The 19,786-nt window shown below is 46.6% G+C and overlaps 2 protein-coding genes across 6 annotated transcripts in view; one reads left to right on the top strand and one right to left on the bottom strand.

Moving 5' to 3' along the window:
• Positions 1 to 1,155: 1,155 nt before the first annotated feature.
• Positions 1,156 to 15,419, bottom strand: TEN1 (TEN1 subunit of CST complex). Of its 4 annotated transcripts, none has more exons than XM_081850967.1 (4): positions 15,278 to 15,419; positions 13,557 to 13,673; positions 5,162 to 5,319; positions 1,156 to 1,719 (listed from the first exon to the last, which is right to left on the bottom strand). In XM_081850967.1, the coding sequence occupies exons 2-4, from the start codon at positions 13,643 to 13,645 to the stop codon at positions 1,583 to 1,585; spliced, it is 384 nt and encodes a 127-aa protein (XP_081707093.1). In that variant the 5' UTR covers positions 13,646 to 13,673; positions 15,278 to 15,419; the 3' UTR covers positions 1,156 to 1,582. The 4 variants fall into 4 exon arrangements, with proteins under 4 accessions (XP_081707093.1, XP_081707091.1, XP_081707092.1 ...); XM_081850965.1 differs by lacking the exon at positions 15,278 to 15,419 and adding an exon at positions 15,088 to 15,271; XM_081850966.1 differs by lacking the exon at positions 15,278 to 15,419 and adding an exon at positions 14,951 to 15,046 and having other exon boundaries at positions 13,557 to 13,675.
• Positions 15,420 to 15,584: 165 nt separating this feature from the next.
• ACOX1 (acyl-CoA oxidase 1) overlaps positions 15,585 to 19,786 on the top strand; it is a 28,786-nt gene continuing 24,584 nt past the window's right edge. Inside the window, exons 1-2 of one of the 2 annotated variants that reach the window (XM_081850775.1) lie at positions 15,585 to 15,839; positions 17,165 to 17,324. In XM_081850775.1, coding sequence (XP_081706901.1) covers positions 15,701 to 15,839; positions 17,165 to 17,324 — 299 coding nt within the window. In that variant the 5' untranslated portion in view covers positions 15,585 to 15,700. The remainder of the gene's footprint in view (positions 15,840 to 17,164; positions 17,325 to 19,786) is intronic. The other variant, XM_081850774.1, reaches the window with a different exon arrangement.

Here is a 19,786-nt window from a genome sequence, read left to right as displayed (position 1 = left end):
GTGGATTTTTAATATCTCTTTGACACATTTTTATAAGTAGGCATGGCACTTCTTACCAGCACCAGTGATTGTGAGTTCAGTATTCATCTGAGTTAGGAGAAAGTCAGGACTATTTTGTAGAAGGCAAATGTGTGTTATCTTCGTATGAGATATCAGTATCGGCACTCTGCTAAAGGTCAGCCTCTGCTCCTTTCTCTGACAGGTTTTATTTCACAAGAAGATGACTCCCACATTAGAACCCCTCCCATAGATCTTAACAGCTGAGATTGATACAAATATAATTAGAACATAGAAACATTTCTTGTTTCTATGAATTCTAATGCAGACATTAACTTCGATCATTAACTCTTTGGAGTAGAAATCTCAGTCAAGAACCATGCAAAGTGCCGTAACTATGGGGGTGGGGACACACCTCATTTTCAATATAAATCTCAGTTGAGCATGATAATGGCTATGACACAACTTTCAGTAATCTAGTATTAAGGTGAAACCATAATGGACGTTTAAGAACCTGAGCTCCCATTAGGTAATATAGAAATAAAACCTGTCATGATTTTGTAATATTAATATCTTGTAGTATTGTAATATTTCTCTCTGGTGGAGAAAGGATCCAGAAAAACCCTCAAAAGATATTAATCAAAATCCATTCAGTGTCTCTCCCCACCCCCCCACCCCCCCACCCCAGTAGAGGTGCAAAACTTTGTTGTTGTTGAGGACTGCATTCCCTCAGATTAAGTTGACCAATGGCAGGACCAAATGTGGACATAGCCACCTGTTTTCTCTCTCTTTCTGCCATCCCTTCTCTTTCTCACTCTTTCTCTCTCTCCTTCCTCCCTGTCCACCCAGCTGCTGCAGGAAGTACAGATCACTCTTGCTGGAGGTCAAAGCTGTTTCGTAGCAGAGGGATTTTGAAATTAGGCTAAGGGTTGCATATAATAAGGCTGAGTGCTACAGGTTGTCAGGAAGCACACAAATAAATAGCCCAGTAAGTACTAGTCAATCTAGGAATGCTGCTAACCAACCAGTTTTCTCACAGTATCCATGAAGCCTGGGACTTGAAGATTGGCCACAGAGGACTGAAAAATGAGCAACTTAACATAATCAAGGCTGCTTTGTGGCCCTGCCACAAAAGCAAAAGAAGAATGGGCATTTAAACACTATTAACTTTAAATTTTATTATTAAACAAAAAACCAAAGAGTATTTAAAATCCAACTGCTGTAAACTTAATGGCTGTTTTCATTATTTCAAAATACAGTCGTAATAAACTGCTTCCAAACTAGTATGCATGTATTAACCCTTTGCATTTTGCATTGTTTAAATGGCTTTCAAAACACTGTGGCAACTTCTGCATATCCTAGCGTAATATGTGAAGCAGTTCTAGAACACCGGGGGCATACCTTCTCCCGCTGAACATTAAAAATATTTTTTTTGGGGGGGGGTCATCTTAAGGCAATAGCAGGCAGTAAAATTTTAAGACAGCATTTCAAAATGGTACTGGAGTGAAGGAAAATGATAAGCTGGCCCTATTCAGTATAGCACTGATTATGTTCAGTAATAAGTCCTCTCCTAATGCAGACAGAACTAGGAGGCATTTCCTTCCAGCTGCTTCTCTCTCTCCTGGAAATATTTTCTCTGTTCCGTTATGGCCTTCTCCAGCAACTGAAGGTTTATTCCTTCCACACATGTAAACACACGGGCCTTTATCACCATCTCATTACCTGTAAATATAAAAATTAAAGTCACCAGAAATGTGGCAACTTTTTTTAAGAATCTATGTAAGCTCCGTCATGGTCAATAATGCAGTCTTGCAACTGCAGTATGCTGACAAATGCTTAGAATGCAGAATGCCACTGCAACTTTACACCAGCACACGACGATAGGCTGGTGCAAAAATCTAGAAGTGGACTATAAGGTGATATTTAAAACAGGTCCTGCTGAAAACTGAAATTAAGCAGGTCACATTTTCACTGTGCTTTGCTAAATATGACATATGGGAAATAGTTGGCTAGAAACCACTGAAGTGGAAAGAGATGGAGGGTAACCGTATGTCTATTTTATAGGTCATGGGATTCAGAGCAGTCAAGTCCTAGAAGCCATTTCTAATTTCAAATTCAGCTTCACATGTAATATTCCAAACGGTGACTTTTGTCTGTTCAATTCCCACCCCCATCAACCAATTCAGATTAATTCCAGAGCACCTACTTGTCTGAAAACTGAGTTTGAATACCCACAAGTACAAAGGCACAGTAGATTTCAGAAAACCTAATAATAAGTCACATGTCTCCTGTATCTCAGTGTGCAACTAAGAAGTGCTCGAATTATGAGTGATTATCATAATTATTACTTGGTACAAGAAGGTGTTGTCATCCAGTCACATTTGACATTTCACCCAGAAACCTACTTAATTATTTAGGATCCCAAACGATCCATCTGCAGATCATGTCAGCTAGCAGGCTAATTGGTGCCTGCTAAAATATACAACTGGTGCCGAAGAAATGCTGGTATTTGGGTGCCAAGGAATACCCACACTATAGCAGGAGCTCTCCCAGACACAACATGTATAAAGTAATTATCCCTTTGCTGAAGAGAATTCAAAATTCCTCCCTGAAGGCAATTCTTTTCTTGCAGGAATATAATATTTTCCAAGCACTCTCGTTGGAACGTCATTTTGCTAGCTAATTGCTTATCTCAGCTCCCAGCTACTGCTTTTACACAGGAAAACGATATTGGGAATAAGCCGTTTGCAGGAAGAGTGTTTAATTGTTCCCCTGCCCACCCTTTTCACCTTCCTTCTTCCATCCCCATAGCCACTATTATCCCAGCTAAGTTCCAAAAGCATGTTTGTAAAAGAATCTGAAATTTGTGCGTCTGTGGTTTTGCAAGGGTGAAGCACCAAATGAGGGGAGGCTGCATCCTCCTGCCCCATATTCTGCTCTATAATCTGCCCCCTCAGCAATGCTTTTCTGTGAAGAAGAAGACATCACATGGCAGGGCAGAGTCTCAAACAAACATGTGATCTTCCAAGCCCACATTCCCAGCATGTTTGCACCTCTGTCTCAGCAACGTCTATGCTAGTCATATCCACAGAATGGAAGATGGCAGGATCCCAATAATGTGCTCTACAGGGAGCTGGCTTCAGACACCAGGCCCGTTGGCAGACCAACTCTGTGTTACAAAGATGTTGGCAAGTGTAGCATGAAGGCTGGCAACATTAACTCCATTGTGTGGGAATCCCTTGCAAATGACCACAGCGCCTGGAGACAATCAAGCTAGCTGAAATGTCTGCTGGGAGGAGCGCAGAAAGAAGAGACGCCATGGTACACCTGCATCAGCACAACTGGACGCCTTCATCTGCCCCTGCTACAACAAAACATGTCTCTCCCATATCAGTCTCTAAAGTCACAGCAGGCACTGTTTGATTTCACCCCAAAAAAGTGTACTCTTCCATTGTATCCCAAGACAGACGGATGCCAACAACAGCCCACAACAACCCATTTCCTTGAGATAATGCCATACTGTAATAATAATAATAATAATAATAATAATAATAATAATAATAATAATAATTTATTTATTATTTATACCCTGCCCATCTGGCTGGGTTTCTCCAGACACTCTGGGCGGCTTCCAACGGAATATTAAAATACAATAACCTATTAAACATTAAAAGCTTCCCTAAACAGGACTGCCTTCAGATGTCTTCTAAAAGTCTGGTAGTTGTTTTTCTCTTTGACATCTGGTGGGAGGGCGTTCCACAGGGTGGGTGCCACTACCAAGAAGGCCCTCTGCCTGGTTCTCTGTAACTTGGCTCCTCGCAGCGAGGGAACCGCCAGAAGGCCCTCTGCACTGGACCTCCGTGTCTAGGCAGAATGATGGGGGTGGAGACGCTCCTTCAGGTATACTGGACTGAAGCTAGCTAGGAAAGCTAGCTAGACTGACAACAGTAGTTCCACAGACATACATGGATAGTAGCCAAGATGGTGCCCCCAGATGTTGTTGGACTCCTATCAGTCCCAGCCAACCTGGACAATGCTCATAGCTGGTGGGAGCTGTAGTCCAATAACATCTGGAGAACCATTGTGAGAACAGGATGCTGGACTAGATGAGCCATTGGCCTAATCCAGCAGCCTCCTTTTATGTTCTTAGGGAGGCCACCACTGCATACGGCCATCAAAACTGGTGGGATTCTTTGACAAATGTAAGCAATCAGTACTGCATGAACACCTCCAAATGCACTTCAAAAAATGCATTGAATTGTGTCCTCAGTGTAGTTGAATATAAGGACATGATTCTTCTTTCCTCCCCACCCAGAGGCTTAAACGTACGAGCACTAGCCCTAGTGCCTCCCACACAATATTCACTACCACTGTAGCATAAATCAGCATTTCAAGTCTCATGGTTAGGCAATGCAACTTTTAATAAGGGTACACAAGCAGCTTAAAGTTTCTGTGTTATACAATCAGGTCAAAGGTGTTTTCCATATGTTAAGAGAGTCCAGAAACAAACGTTGCCACCTTTGCATAAAATTACAAGAAGCCAGGCTGCAACAAACAAGTTGGCTTGCAGCAGAGGGCTAGCATGATTAGAAAACAAGTGCTATCCCTGTGACAGTTCCAGAGAATGAAAAGGAAACACCAACAGGAGTGATTAGGTACTAACTTAAATCAGTGCTAATGTCATTTTCCTTTCATGCAAAAGGATTGCATCAGAAGATCAGGGTCCCTATTCCCAAGACTACTTATTTTACCTTCTAGACCAAGGGTGAGGAACCTCCAGCCCATGGGCCAAACATGCAAGGCCATTTCTCTGAAACCACACCTACCTGCCCCACACTTGATGCCATATGTGACTACAGGTGTGGGCCAGGTAGAGAAGCAGCTGCAGAAAGCAGGATTGAACTCCCCGCATATTAACTGCTGTGTGAAGAGTTCAATCCTGCTTTGTGCAGGATCTCCTCCCGCCCCTGGTGGGCCAACTTTTGGCAAGTGGCTGGGACAACTCACCCAACATCAATATAATGCCTGATGACTGGCAGGCAGGTGGTCCTGCCCACCTGTCAAAGTTGGCTCACTGGGGTGGAGGAGATAAAGGCTGGTCCATCAGGCCAGGATCTAGACTATTCCTGGTTTCACGGATAGAAAAAAATACAAGTGTTCTTACCCTCTTTATGTTCAGTTTCCCCCAGTACAATATACAGAGCCCCAAGCTGGGCTTGGAATGGTTCCACAAACTTGGTACAAACTTGGATACTGTGCTGAACTGAAGTGTGCTGAGCTGTTAAGATGGCTTGGGAGCTGACCACATCATAGGAGTGTAGCCTGAAAAACAAAAAATTGGGTCTCAAATAATGTTGATAATAATAAATAAAGCATGTGAAATTATGTGCAGAATGATTTTGTTTCAAGTTGGCCGTTGTTGCTTCAGTTTTTTGTACACTGCTTATAGATATTTTTAATATATTAAGTAGTACAGAAATTAAATAATCAAATAATGTATTTAAATATAGAGAAATTAGATTTACCTATAACTGCTTCCCAATGCTAAACACATTGGGTAGTGATCAGCTAGGTTTTACTCAGAGACCCATTTAAATCAATGAATATAATTTAGTTGTGCTTATTAATTTCAGTGGGTTGACTCTAAGTAAAACTTCTTTGAACACCATCCAGTTAACTAAAAATAAATAAATGATTTGAAAGTTTTTTTCCGCAGCTAAGCATGTCTAATAATGCTATACTGAATGAGTGCCTGAGCTCAAAATACATACAATATGACATTTAGGATAATTAACTCAATGTTAGCCTAATGTTTCTTTCTTTTAACTCACATATTCATCTCTGTTCCAGAAAAATAAAAATGAATATTTTACATGTGACGTTATGGATTACACAAATAATGAGGCATACGGCGGAACAGTACCTATAGATTACAGTAGAGCCTAGCATGCATGAAGTACACATTTTAGTTTTTCCCCTCCCCCTTCCTATAAATTATAATTGTTATTGATACAAAATACCTCTTACTAAGGGTCAACAAAGCAATAAACGTTGCTAGACATAATTTCGTATCTGTAATAATTGTAATGATTTTGGCGTATACACTTTGACATAACTTTGTTAATCTATTCAGAAATGTTTATTTGAGTGTTTATCGTTGTTTCATTTTAAATTTTATATCACTGTTGCACATCATATCCTCTAATGTAAACAATGCAACCATGTTAAAAAGTTTTAAAGTGAAGATGAATAAAAACTATGTTACTAAAACAACAACAACAAATACTTTGCAACATCTAATGGTGGTGCAGCACATGGATTAATAAACTAACAAGGACACTATGCAACAGATGAGAGTCCAGTCCTAAGTAGGAAGGGGTGAAGAGTGAAGTGGTAGGTGATTCATTTTATTTAAAATCATTTCTATACCACTTTTCACTTAAAGATAAGTCTCAAGGCAGTTTACAACAATAACATGATAACAATAATGTCAGGGTTTTAGGGAGAGAGGAGACAGAGAGCGAGGGCGAGGAGGAAGAGGACGACAACGGGCCGAGGTTGTCCCAAAGTCCGTCTAGCGAATCAGAGGATTCCCAGAAGGGAGCCCCCCTGGTCAGGCCAAGGGGCAATAGAGAGGGAATCAGTCAGAGAGAGGGGAACGAAGAGGGAATCCCCAGTGGGAGTGGCAAAGCGGGACCAGCTCCCCCGTCGGAACGGAGTAGAGGGGGGGGAGTTGCCAGTGTGTCAGAAAGAGCAGGACAGGAAGGAGGAAGGGGGAGGAGTTCGGAGCAAGACGTCCTGCCTGAAAGGGAGGAGTGTAGTACCGAGAGCAGCGTAACTGTAGAAAGGAAGGTCAGAGGCAACGTACGCGCGCCAAGTTCAAATATAGAGGCGCGCGGAAATGAGGAGAGCTCTGAGGAGGAGCCTGGTGCCAAAGCACGAAGGAGGGGGGAGCAGGCGGGAGAAGACTCAGCCTCTGGGGAGTCCCGGAAAGAGGGAAGACAGGGGGGCAGGAAGACCCTGCGGAAAAGGAAAGAGAGGAAAAGGTGGAGCAGTACAAGCCTCTTAAATTGGTGCAGGGGAGGGACGGACTCAGAGGGGACTTCTAACATCTAAGGGTAACAGATGCGGAGCCACGGAGTTTGGATGTAATGACGACAATGATCTTCAATAAAACCTTTTGTATATAGCTTGGACTGGACTTTGGTCTCTTGTGAGCTGGGACCCAGGGTGGCTCTGACAGAAAGTCCCCTCCAAAGAACGCAAAATTTTTTTTTTTTGCAAAGCTCACGAACGGTGACAGCCATGACTGCGGAGGAGCAGTTGACAGCGCTGCGAACTACAGTTTCCGAACTCACTGCTGCAGTCCTTGCGTCTCAGAAGAAGCATGACGAAATGGAGAAGCGCTGCCAGGACCTGCAAACAAGGTGGGAACGTGCAAGCAGGGAAGGGTTCCCAGGGTCCAGATCAGAGGGGATTGGACTTGGACGGAGGGGGGGCAGCCTAGTCACCCACTTCGATGGGAACCTGAAGCACTACCCCAGTTTCAGAGCAGACGTTTTGTATGCATTGCACTTGCTTCGTCATGACTTTAAAGATGAGGAGGAGAAAGTGGGGTTTATTGTTTCTCACTTGCATGGGCCGGCCAGAGACTGGTTGCGCAATTTGTGGCGTGAAGATGGCCCTGCCCGCCGCGATGCAGATGAATTCATTAAAGCGATGGATGCCTGCTTCCAGTCTACTGTAGATGTGGATCTTGCACGCAGGGAAATTTTTGGATTGCGGCAAGGCAAAGCCACTGTGCGTCAGTACCATTCTAGATTTTTTGCTTTACTGACTGCGCTAAGCTGGGAGAAGGATTGTGCACCTGTGAGGGATTTGTTCTGGGAGGGGCTCAGCGGTCCCATTAAGGATGAACTTGCCAGGGGAGACAGACCCCAGACCCTGGAGGAGCTTGTGCAGAGGGCTTTGGCGATTGGGATACGGCACGAGGGACGTCCTTGGCACACTGAGGAAGAACGTCAGGTGCGTCCACCAGCGAGGACGTCTTCTTTCATCCCCAGGGAGTTCAGTCAGTCACATCCTTCGCCACTGGGAAGGCAGGGGGAGGAGCCCATGGAACTTGGTGGTGCTAAGGCTCAAGCAACAGCCAGAGCCCCAGCTTCCGGTGCAGTGAAGGCAAAGCCTCCTAGAGGGACCAGGAAGTGTTACATTTGCGACAGTGCACAGCACATGGCGAAAGAGTGTCCCCAGAGGCTGCAGAAACACACTGCAGCTTTAGCAACTGTTGCAGCAGAAATGATGCAAGCAGAGCAACCTCAGGGAAACGACAGTGCCTGGCTGGAAGCAGAGCTGCTGGGGCTCAGCCAGGCGAATCTGTAGAGCAGTCCCCAGCGCTTTTGCAACGCACAGACCCTTTACCACCCAAGCCAGCGGTGCAGCTCACTGCAACACTTCAGTTGCCGAATGGAACCACCCTGGAAGTCCCCATCACGATTGATTCTGGGAGCAACGCAGATTTTGTGGGGACGCACTTTGTCAAGCAGCATCGCATAGCGCTTCTGCCAGCGACAACACCTCTGAACGTAGTCACGGTGGATGGCAGGAAATTGCTAGGAGGACAAGTTGTGCAACAGACGCCTCCCATGGTGATGAGGATTGGAAATCATCGAGAAGTCATCAGCTTCAATGTCACCCGCCTTTCAGACACGCCTATAGTATTAGGCATGAGTTGGCTGGAGAGACACAGTCCTGCTGTAGCGTGGTACCAACGGCAGATCACCTTTTGCTCATCGTACTGTGCTCAACATTGCATCCAGTCCAGCCAGGAGGAGGGAGCTGAGCAGCAGTTGCAACTTGGCATGGTGCAGGCAGTACCCCGCAAGTACGAGGGGTTCCTGGAGGTTTTCTGCGAGAAGGAAGCTGACCAGTTGCCGCCCCACAGGCCTTATGATTGTGCCATCGACCTGGTGCCAGGGGCGCAGTTGCCGACTGCAAAGCTGTATTCCATGTCTGAGGACGAGATGCAAGAACTCAGGGAGTTCATAGAGCACAATTTGAAGCGCGGATTCATCCGAGAATCGAAAGCGGTGGGGGGCAGTCCTGTTTTCTTTGTAAAGAAGAAAGACACGCCCCAGAAAAGACTCATTGTGGACTATCGATTCATAAACAGTAAGACCAAACCCAAGGCCTTCCCCATGCCCAAGATAGATGATCTCCTGGCAACCGTAAGGAAGGGGAAGATCTTCACCAAATTGGATCTGCGTGGAGCGTATAACCTCATACGCATCCGGGAGGGCGATGAGTGGAAGACGGCCATGTTCACGCCTCTGGGCACGTACGAATACAGAGTTATGCCATTTGGTCTCCAAAATGGATCTCACGTCTTCCAAGCATTTATGCATCACGTGCTAGCGGGACTTCTCTACAAGAAATGCGTGTGTTTCCTCGACGACATCCTGATCTTTTCGGAAACGGAGGAGGCCCATGAGAAGGACGTAAAGGAAGTCCTGCAGAGACTACGGGAGAACAAGCTCTACGCCAAGTTAGAGAAGTGCCAGTTTGATGTGACGGACGTGGATTTCCTAGGCTACAAGCTGTCCGACAAGGGGCTGGCCATGGACAGCGCCAAGGTCCGCGCGGTGTTGGACTGGAAGAGCCCTCGCAATCGGAAGGAAGTCCAAAGATTCATCGGCTTCGCCAACTTCTACCGCAAATTCATCAGAGGTTTTGCAAAGGAGACGGCAGCGATCACGGACACTCTCAGTTCCAAGAAAAAGAGGTTCGTGTGGACGGAACAGGCGGAGCGCTCTTTTCAGAAGCTTAAAAGCCTTTTCGCCTCCGAGGAGCAGCTGCTGCACGTGAATCCAGGCAAGCCCATACGACTAGAGACCGACGCGTCAGACAGAGCGGTTGGAGCCGTACTCCTGCAAGAAGATCCACATGGAAACTGGAGACCCGGTGCCTTTTACTCCAGAAAGCTCAGCAAAGCGGAGCAAAACTACACCATATGGGACAGGGAGCTGTTAGCCATTCACGCAGCTTTCAAAGCGTGGCGACACTTCCTCATAGGAGCCAAGCACACAGTACAGGTCCGCACGGATCACAAGAACCTAGAGTATTGGCGCACGGCGAAGCTCCAAAGCCAGAGGCACATGCGCTGGGCGGAATTCTTCGCGGATTTCGACTTTCGGATAGAGTACGTCCCAGGAGATTCCAACGTTATAGCCGATGCGCTATCCAGGAAACCGCAATATCTCGATGAAGCGGCGCCTGTAGCAGCCAAGCACATTTTCGCACCGCAGGCGTGGTCGTGCGCTGCCGCCACAGTAGATCTGGACGCGGTGCGACGCGCGTTGCAAGTGGATCAGTTCGCACAGTCCAAGATGGAGGAATTGCGCAGAGGTGTGCAGAGTGGCGAAGAGTTCCAACTACGCGACGGGCTGCTAACTCGCAAAGGTGCCCTCTACGTGCCAAGCGACGAGCTTCGCGCAAAGGTTCTGCAGCAGTTGCACGACGCCCCCAGTGCGGGCCACTTCGGTAAGGAGAAGACAATAGAACTGGTGGCAAGAGACTTTTGGTGGCCCCGGATGCGTGGAGAGGTAGCGGATTACGTCGCCAGGTGTGACACTTGTCAGAGGTTCAAGCCAGTACACCAGAAGCCAGCGGGGCTGTTGGAACCGCTGGAAACGCCACAGCAACCGTGGGAGAGGGTAGCTCTGGACTTCGTTACTGACCTGCCCAGCTCCAGGGGGAAGACGGCGGTACTGGTGGTTGTGGACCTGTTCACCAAGATGGCGCACTTCATTCCATGCGCAACGGTGGCGACGGCGGAACAGACTGCCAAACTCTTCATCGATCACGTGTTCAAGGTGCATGGGCTGCCGCAGTCCATCCTGTCCGACAGGGGGCGCCAGTTTGTTTCCAATTTTTGGCAGAAGCTTTTAGGTATCCTGAACGTCAAGATCAACCTCACGTCGGCGAGACACCCACAAACCAACGGCCAAGCTGAGAGGGTCAACGCGATCATGCAGCAGTACCTGAGATGTTACGCCAACCAGCGACCAGCAGTTTGGGTGGACTACCTGCCGATGGCAGAGTTTGCCTATAACAACACAAAGCACGCGTCCACGGGGGTGACGCCGTTTTTCGCGAACAATGGTCGTCACCCCAGAACCTTCCCGGGGTTCGTGGCACCGGGAGAGGGGGTGCCGCAAGGAGCCGACCAGTTTGCAGCGGAGCTGCAGGAGGTGCACGAAGAGTTGCGGAGACATTTAGAGCTGGCCAAGCAAGCATATAAGGTGCAGGCTGACAAAAACAGGAGAGAGGGAGAGGAGATCCAGGTGGGGGACTGGGTGTGGTTAGCGGCCCAAGCGATGCCAGCCAAGTCGTTGGCCAAGAAGAAGCTGGGGCACAGGCAGTTAGGGCCGTACCAGGTGGAGGCTAAAATCAACCCTGTAGCCTTTCGACTAGCCCTCCCCGAAGGTTCCAGAGTGCACCCGGTCTTTCATAGATCGGTGCTCACTCCCTACAAGGCACCGCACAGGTTTCAGGAGTCTGACACAGTCACGCAACAACACACTAAGTCACAGGAGAGGGAGAGGGCGCCTAGGGCCGAACCACTCAACGAGGTCACAGAGATCCTGGACTCGAGATGGGGGCAAGAGGGAGTAGAATATTTTCTAGTCAGAGAGGGTGCCCCAGTCAGTGCCAATGGTTGGGTGCCGGGCTACGCCTTAGACGAACCTCTTTTAAAAGACGAGTTCCATGCCCTTTTCCCTCATAGACCCATGCCAGCCGAGTACTTTGATGACTGGCTCTTTACGCCCACATGTTCAGGCAGCACTTTCCACGGCTTTTCTTCAGCTGAAGAAAGGTCGCCGGACTCCAACTCGCCCAGGGGATCGTGTTCGGGGGTGGACACAGAACCCTCTTATTGGTGGGACGAGCAACCAGAGGAGGACTGGCGCAGGAAATGGCTGACGGGACCTTGGCAGGCAGCACCGGACCAGGTACCAATGGAGGAGGGAGAAGAGAACACCTTGGGTCAAGAACCCGAATTCGAACACTCGTACAACGAACTGCAAACAGAGGAGATGGAGGTGCAGAATCTGTATCCTGCGTCCGCCTCCGAAGAGCGGCAGCTTCCACAACCTGCACCCGATGAGCGGAAGGGGGGAAGGGGGGGCTTCGAGGGGGGGATGGATGTCAGGGTTTTAGGGAGAGAGGAGACAGAGAGCGAGGGCGAGGAGGAAGAGGATGACAACGGGCCGAGGTTGTCCCAAAGTCCGTCTAGCGAATCAGAGGATTCCCAGAAGGGAGCCCCCCTGGTCAGGCCAAGGGGCAATAGAGAGGGAATCAGTCAGAGAGAGGGGAACGAAGAGGGAATCCCCAGTGGGAGTGGCAAAGCGGGACCAGCTCCCCCGTCGGAACGGAGTAGAGGGGGGGGAGTTGCCAGTGTGTCAGAAAGAGCAGGACAGGAAGGAGGAAGGGGGAGGAGTTCGGAGCAAGACGTCCTGCCTGAAAGGGAGGAGTGTAGTACCGAGAGCAGCGTAACTGTAGAAAGGAAGGTCAGAGGCAACGTACGCGCGCCAAGTTCAAATATAGAGGCGCGCGGAAATGAGGAGAGCTCTGAGGAGGAGCCTGGTGCCAAAGCACGAAGGAGGGGGGAGCAGGCGGGAGAAGACTCAGCCTCTGGGGAGTCCCGGAAAGAGGGAAGACAGGGGGGCAGGAAGACCCTGCGGAAAAGGAAAGAGAGGAAAAGGTGGAGCAGTACAAGCCTCTTAAATTGGTGCAGGGGAGGGACGGACTCAGAGGGGACTTCTAACATCTAAGGGTAACAGATGCGGAGCCACGGAGTTTGGATGTAATGACGACAATGATCTTCAATAAAACCTTTTGTATATAGCTTGGACTGGACTTTGGTCTCTTGTGAGCTGGGACCCAGGGTGGCTCTGACAAATAATGATCTGTCACTTCCCAATCCCTGCCAGTTTGTACCATCTAGGGCAGGAGGTGTGGGGAGCAGATGTACCTCTTTTGGGTTGTCTTTTTTAAAGAGCTCCACTCCCCACACCTGCTCCAGTATATCCAAGGAAGCCAGCATCTCACACATCTAAGTCCCCAAAACTACTGCATTTTATGGACTACCACTAGCTCCCACCACCAGTAGAGCTAGCAGTGGCCTGGATTGCGGATGTCTCCCCACAACCACCACACCCCAACACCAGCATAGGCCTTCCTCACCAAGAGAGGGGCACTTCCACACAGTCATAACCCGCTGATCTCAAGATTGGGCTTAATCGTTACAGATATAGTAAACGGGAGACAGGAAACAAAACAAGTTTTTTTCACAGATGTGCAGGGTAGGGGGGAAGAAATCAAACTCGTTATGCTTTCTCTTACATGTGGCATTTGGTTATTTATGAATTTGGTTCTTTTATGGAATCTAAAGGAAGGAATCAGAAGGAAAAGAAGAGACAAAAAGAGTAGCAGTAGTAATGTTAAATAGGATGACCAAAAGAAACAGAAATCTTAAGGTCGAAAGGAATTACACTGACCTGCCAAAGGTTCTCAGGGTCTTCCCTTCTGGGATCAATGCAGAGTTGATTTCCCAAGGAAAGTGATATGTCCCAGCATCTGGCAGCATTTTGCGCAACTGTTCTTGAGAACAGACCCTACAGTCAGACAAAAAATGAAATGAGTATTTAAAAGATTATCTTTCCGCTTCAAGGCTCCAAGGTACTATGCAACAGCAGGTGTTACTTTTTCAGTTGACAGGCTTCTTTAATTATGCTCAAATCGATTCTAATAGACTACTACCTATTTTGTTCATGATAATAACCTCATTTTAAGTACTTTGCAAGGTTCCCAGCCAGCTTGGCCATTGGAATAGGGAAGATGGGAGTTGTAGTCCAGCATCAACTGAAGGTCCACAGGTTCCACAACTCTGCTGTGGTAGCTATTACTATTTTACAGATCTGATGATAGGATTGCTATCTACCATACCTTTATCTTATAGCATCTCACTCTTCAGACGCCACTGCACAAGAAAGTGTCACATACAGTATTATATTATATACTGTTTAGGGAAGTTTTTAATATTTAATGCTGTATTGTTTTTAACACTCGATTGGGAGCTGTCCAAAGTGGCTGGGGAAACTCAGCCAGATGGGCGGGGTATAAATTATTATTATTATTATATCATCAAATACAGACTATTATTTATTTTTTTAATATCCCACTTTTTTCTCCAAGGAGTTCAAAGTGGCGTACATGGTTCTTTCCCTCCTCATTTAATCCCTATAACAATGCTGGCAGACAGGTTAGGCTGTGAACTTCTTTGCTGAGTGAGGATTTGAACGCTGGTCTCCCAGGTGCTAATCCAACATTCTAACCATTACACCACAATGTCTCTAAGCAAACTAGGTAGCAGAGTGCCAAAATAAAAAATATGTAGAAGGAACCAAAGTGCAACCATAGAAAGAGGGGCGAGTCTACCTTTGAGGACGCCATTACAAATGGAAAGCCAGAACAAAAAGAGTTTAATAAAAGAGAATGGGTATCTGAATTACAGCAGTAGAATATGCCCACAACAGGGGACTGCATAGGTACATCCTCCAGCCCCTTCCAAATCAATATGCAAAGTCAATTTTTGATTAAATGTTTACTAGGAAAACAGACCTCTTTATGTCAAGGCATGCATTCTATTTGTTCTCCATGAAATTTTAACCACACCCATCCCAATAAGTCTAATCAATGAATTTAAATTTAGCCACTTAATGTTTTTGAAGCAAAGAGACAATGGAAATATGGAGAGGGGAGGGTCCAGTAACAATATTTTTTTTTATTATCCATATGCCAGCGATCTGACTGGGTTGCCTCGGCCACTTTAGGTGGCTTCCAACAAACTATTCAAACACAACAAAAACCCTCAAACATGAAAAACCTCCCTGGTACAGGGCCACCTTCAGATGCCTTCCAAAATCCAGACAGATGTTTATTTCCTTGATATCTGATGGGAGGGCGTTGCACAGGGCAGGCGCGAGGACCAGGAATGTGCCAAGCACAGGCGAAGGCAAACTACTGTACATGCAAAGCAGCAATCGAAACCCTCGTTTATATGCTCCCCACACCCAACTAGAGGCGACCTGTCCAGAATTCCCTCCTATGCCGCAGAGTTTCTGCTGCGCAGCCACGTGAAGCCAATGTGCCCTCGGCCACAAATCAGTGGGCAGGCGACGTTAAGCCACCCTTGGTTTCCCCATCGCAGCTAAGGCACCTATTAGCCAGGAGGAAGAGGAGCAGCTACAACCACAACCGCTTCCAAAGCGCAGGGAGTTGCCGCTCTCGCTTCCTTTCCCGCCTCCTTATTGGATACGGAAACCGACCGCCGCCGCCCGCGCAACAGAAACCAGCGTCCGTCTCTCTCCATAAGCCCCGCCCACCAGAGGGAGGGCTAAAGAGCGAGGCCACGCCTCTCCCGGCGTCACGTGGCCCGGAAGGCCGCTCGCCCGGGGTGGAAATCCGCCTGCGTCACGTGCCGACCGGGTGGGCGTGGCGGGGTTGCCCCGTCCGGAAGCTTTGGCCGCCAACCTTTCTTTACCCGCCGCTGCCGCTGCCGCCGCGCTAGTTGTTCTTCTTCTTCTTCCCTCGCCGTCCGCCACCTTCCTTAGTCTGCTGGCGCCAGAGCGCACCCTTCGCCATGGCAGCCGCGGCGGCGACGACGACGACCATGAACCCGGACCTGCGCAAAGAGCGCGAGGGGGCTTCCTTCGACACGGAGAAGCTCACCAACGTCTTGGACGGAGGCGCGGAGCGGACCCGGCGCCGCAAGGAGATCGGTGAGAGGAGCCGCTTTGGGTGGGTCGGAAGAGCGGCGGCGGCGGCGGCTGCCATTCTGGACCCGGGAGGTGGGGGTTTAGTAGGATGGTGGGCGCGCCTCCTTCTCCTCCTCCTCCTCCTCTGTGTGCAGCTACTACCTGGCGGTGGTAATTTGATTCGTTATCAAATTTGGGGTGTCCTCCGCGCCCCGCGATTCCACAAATCCTCCTCTCTTCAGATTGTGCCATTGCAACTTGTCTCATTTGGAACGCGTCTCGGCAAGCCTGAATCCTCTTCAGGCAGAGACCAATTAAAACGATACCGTAGTAATTAAGCATTAACTGCAACCTCAGAGATTAAATACCAACCGTTCATTTTCATGCCAAAAAGGGGAAAAAAATAATAAACGGCGCGGCACCTAGGAGAAATCGACCGTTCAAAGATGTTGTTGTTACAAAGAAAAGATTTAAAAGGCATTGGAGGGAGAGAAACAAAGTATACACCTGCTGCGGAAATGCTCTTATTGTAGTTGCCTGGTGAGTTTGGTTCCGGAAGGCATTCCCTAAGCCGATGCAGTTATTAAAAACTAGATTTATATACTGTGTGAATAAGTAGTTGTTCTGAACAAGGGTGCTTCCCTCACCTTTGTTTTTAGACGGTTGTCTGTGTGATCTCTGCTGCATGCAGTTTTTCTAAATGCTTGCATTTAAATAACTATTTTTTTAAAAGAACTTGGGGCATTTGTAATAAAAGGAGGATTAATCTGAATAGTGGCTTGACAGTACAAGGTAGCTTCCTATGTTCTGGCCTAAATGTTGCACAACACAATTCTAACACCCACTCCCATCCCTGCCTATGTTCCTGGCTGGGGTGGTGGGTTAGGATGATGTCTAGGTTTCTCTCCTCTGGTGTCTGTTGATGGAGAGAACAACTACTGGTGAAAGCATTGCCTTGCAAAACAGGCCCTGGATTTTCCCATATGGGTGGCAAGGTACCACCAATGGTAGAGTGTAGAAATTCCCAGATAAAGGTGTTGTGGGGTGCTGGTGTCTTTGAATCCTCAAAGCGACGTGATTGCCAGGTCCCTTGGCAACACTAGGTTGAACCTTTTCCATGTTAGGATGTACAAAGATGGCCTGCTGATGGTAGCAATAGTGATAGCAAGCTGTCCAAACACAACAGATGCATGCCCCAGTGCCACTCAAAGCAATTTCTCACCTTTATGTCTTGAAGTTGTCAACAGTTTATCAGTACTGAAGCCACAACATAGAGCCAGCCTTATATCATTTTTTAAAAGGAATATGTCTTGACTTAGCACTAAATTTCTCTTTTGTCTTCTCTACAGAAGCACTTGTGACAAACGACCCAGACTTCAAGCACAGTGATGTAAATTTCCTCTCCCGCAGCCAGCGCTATGAAGTTGCTATCAGGAAGAGCGCTCTTATGGTGATGAAGCTAAGAGAATATGGAATTGCAGATCCTGATGAGATCTACTGGTTTAAAAGGTACAGAAATCCAGTGCAAGGCACATAAAATAGCAGGTGCTCCTGTAAAGACAAGGGCAGTTGTTTTTCATTCTGTCATGGATTGAAAGGTTAAGGACACTGGAAAGTCATCAGAAGTTGCCAGCTGATTGTAAGGCTTACCTGAGTAAAACCTCCTGGAATTGATATGCAACTTCATGCTCATTTTGATAAGGCAACATTTCCTAAGACTATAAAAATAGTCCTTTTTACGTTCTGACCATGAATAATGTCAAACTGTAAGCTATTGAAGGCTGGGAGCTACTTTCCAAAGTATCGGTATGAATCTAGACTGCAGATAAAGCTATTAAGTTAGCAGTATAACTGTAAGTTACTTTTTATTTCCTTGACCTTGACCTTCCTCCACTAAGGCCTTTTCATGTTGAAATAGATTGGAAAGGGTTAAGCATTCTTTTAATCTACATTAGATGATTGGGCACTATTGAAGTTCCAAAGATGAAGTTTACCACATGGAAGACTGCCAGCTTGCTGTGAACTTAATCGTGCAGAATGTTACGTGACCTTTGAACCCATGAAATTAACTTGGTTTAATCATTGTTAGCTAGATGTTGTTTTTTATTCCTCTTTGAAGATTGCTGAATGCGTAGGTCTTGAAGCAGGATTGCAAGTCTTTCCTCTGAAATAGTTTATTCTCGTTGGAACTGTTGATGTCAAATGGGTTGCTCTGGCCTACTCAAACTTCCATTTTAAAAACTCTGGGAAGGATGACCTTGCTATGATGTTGCAATGTGCACGTGCTAGTTGTTTCATACAGCTGGTTACTGTTTCCAAAAGAAACAAATCTCTCTTAAGTAAAGCAGTGTTGGCCAATTATTCTTGCAATTGTGTCGCAAGCCAACTTAAAAGTATTTTATTGTGCCACTCTAGCATAAACATAGCTCCTTTTTGCCTTGGTTGGAATCCCCACCCCTGGTTTTGTGAGACAGGGTACACTCAGAAATTCAGCACTGGACAGGGAGGCAGGACTGCAGGCCTGGCCTGCTCAGAGCCAGGCCTGTCGACTTCTGTCCAAAAGTTCAGCAACACCTTGCACTGCAGGCTGGCTGCCTCAGAAGTGGCAGCTGACTGGCAGATCAACCAACTATAATTTAAGAAGCAATAAAAGTCTCAAAGTGCTGAGATCCTGCAAGATAGAACCACATTTTTTGTGCTGACCTTGCTTCTGGCCCAGTTTGGACCTTGTTTAATTTGCCACATTTGCAGTAAGGAAGATACTTCTCTCTAGACCAGAGTGGTGAGACTCTGCTGTGTTTCTGGCATGCTACAGTTCACTTTCTTGTTGTTGTTTTTTTAAATAATATTTATTGCTTTTTAAAAAGGAAAAAGAAAGAGAAGAGAAAAACAAAAAAGAACAAGAACAAGAAAAATAAAACAATACAATACAATATACAAAACCCAACCTCAACACCTCACCCAACATATTAAACAAAACAAAACAAAAACAATTTAAAAACATACATCATTCCTTTTCCATATTCTAACTTTCATTCCCTTATATCATCGACCTCCTCTCACCTCCCTCTTTGTATTTCACTTCCATTAATTGTTTTAGCAATTCCTTTCCATCTTTCTCCATTTTCTATCATATAAATGTCTTAACATATTTTTAATCTTATTTCCATTAAAATTGGTATACTTATTTAAACTTAACTCCTTATAGCATTTCTACTAAGGCCATAAAAATTCATTCCAACATTTTCCTGTCACTCATTAATTTTACAATATTTCTCTATATAAACTTTAAATCTTCCAATCTTCTTCCACCATCTCCTCTCCCCGGTCTTGGGCTCTGACAGACACTTCCGTCCACTCCATACAGTCCATCAACCTGGAGATCTTATGTCCGAGGCTCTTAACTCTTTTCCACATCCCTTCTGCAGTTCTTCTTCATATTCTTTGATGCTAAAGAGCAGATCTCGAGGAAACTCCAATCCAACGACACCTCCACTCCCTCTCGACAGGTCAGCCAAATTTCCACAATTAAAGCTAGGATCCATAAAGTATTTCAGGGCATATTTCAAAATTCCTCCAACTCCAAAGGCCCCCCGAGCTCCAATCTCCTCCTGGCCCAAGTCCATATTCCAAAAGTCAGTTAATCCCTGCATAGAGGGATCTTTCCAACTTTCCTTTTCCAGTCCAGGCCAGGCTCTGATCTTCAGAGTCTGACTTTTTCTAGTTTCAATCATAAAGGGCCTCAACTTATAGTCTTCAATTTGCCTCTGTAAGACTAAGGCTCCCCCTTGTATTGCTTTAGGTTCGACAACAGCAACTTTCTCCTTTTCAGCAATTTGTCCTGCTAAAATAGATTCCTGTGTCAAATCCTGAGGAACTTTCAGTTCTTTCAGCCCTGCTATTCTGCATCAGTTCTATAAGTAGAATGGCTTCTGGAGTTTAGAGATACTAGGAAATCATTAATACAAGTT

Source organism: Podarcis erhardii (assembly GCF_964252035.2).
Source record: "Podarcis erhardii genome assembly, chromosome: 2".
NCBI lineage: Eukaryota > Metazoa > Chordata > Lepidosauria > Squamata > Lacertidae > Podarcis > Podarcis erhardii.
Note: the sequence above shows the minus strand (reverse complement) of the source record. Positions and strands in the feature narration are given on the sequence as shown.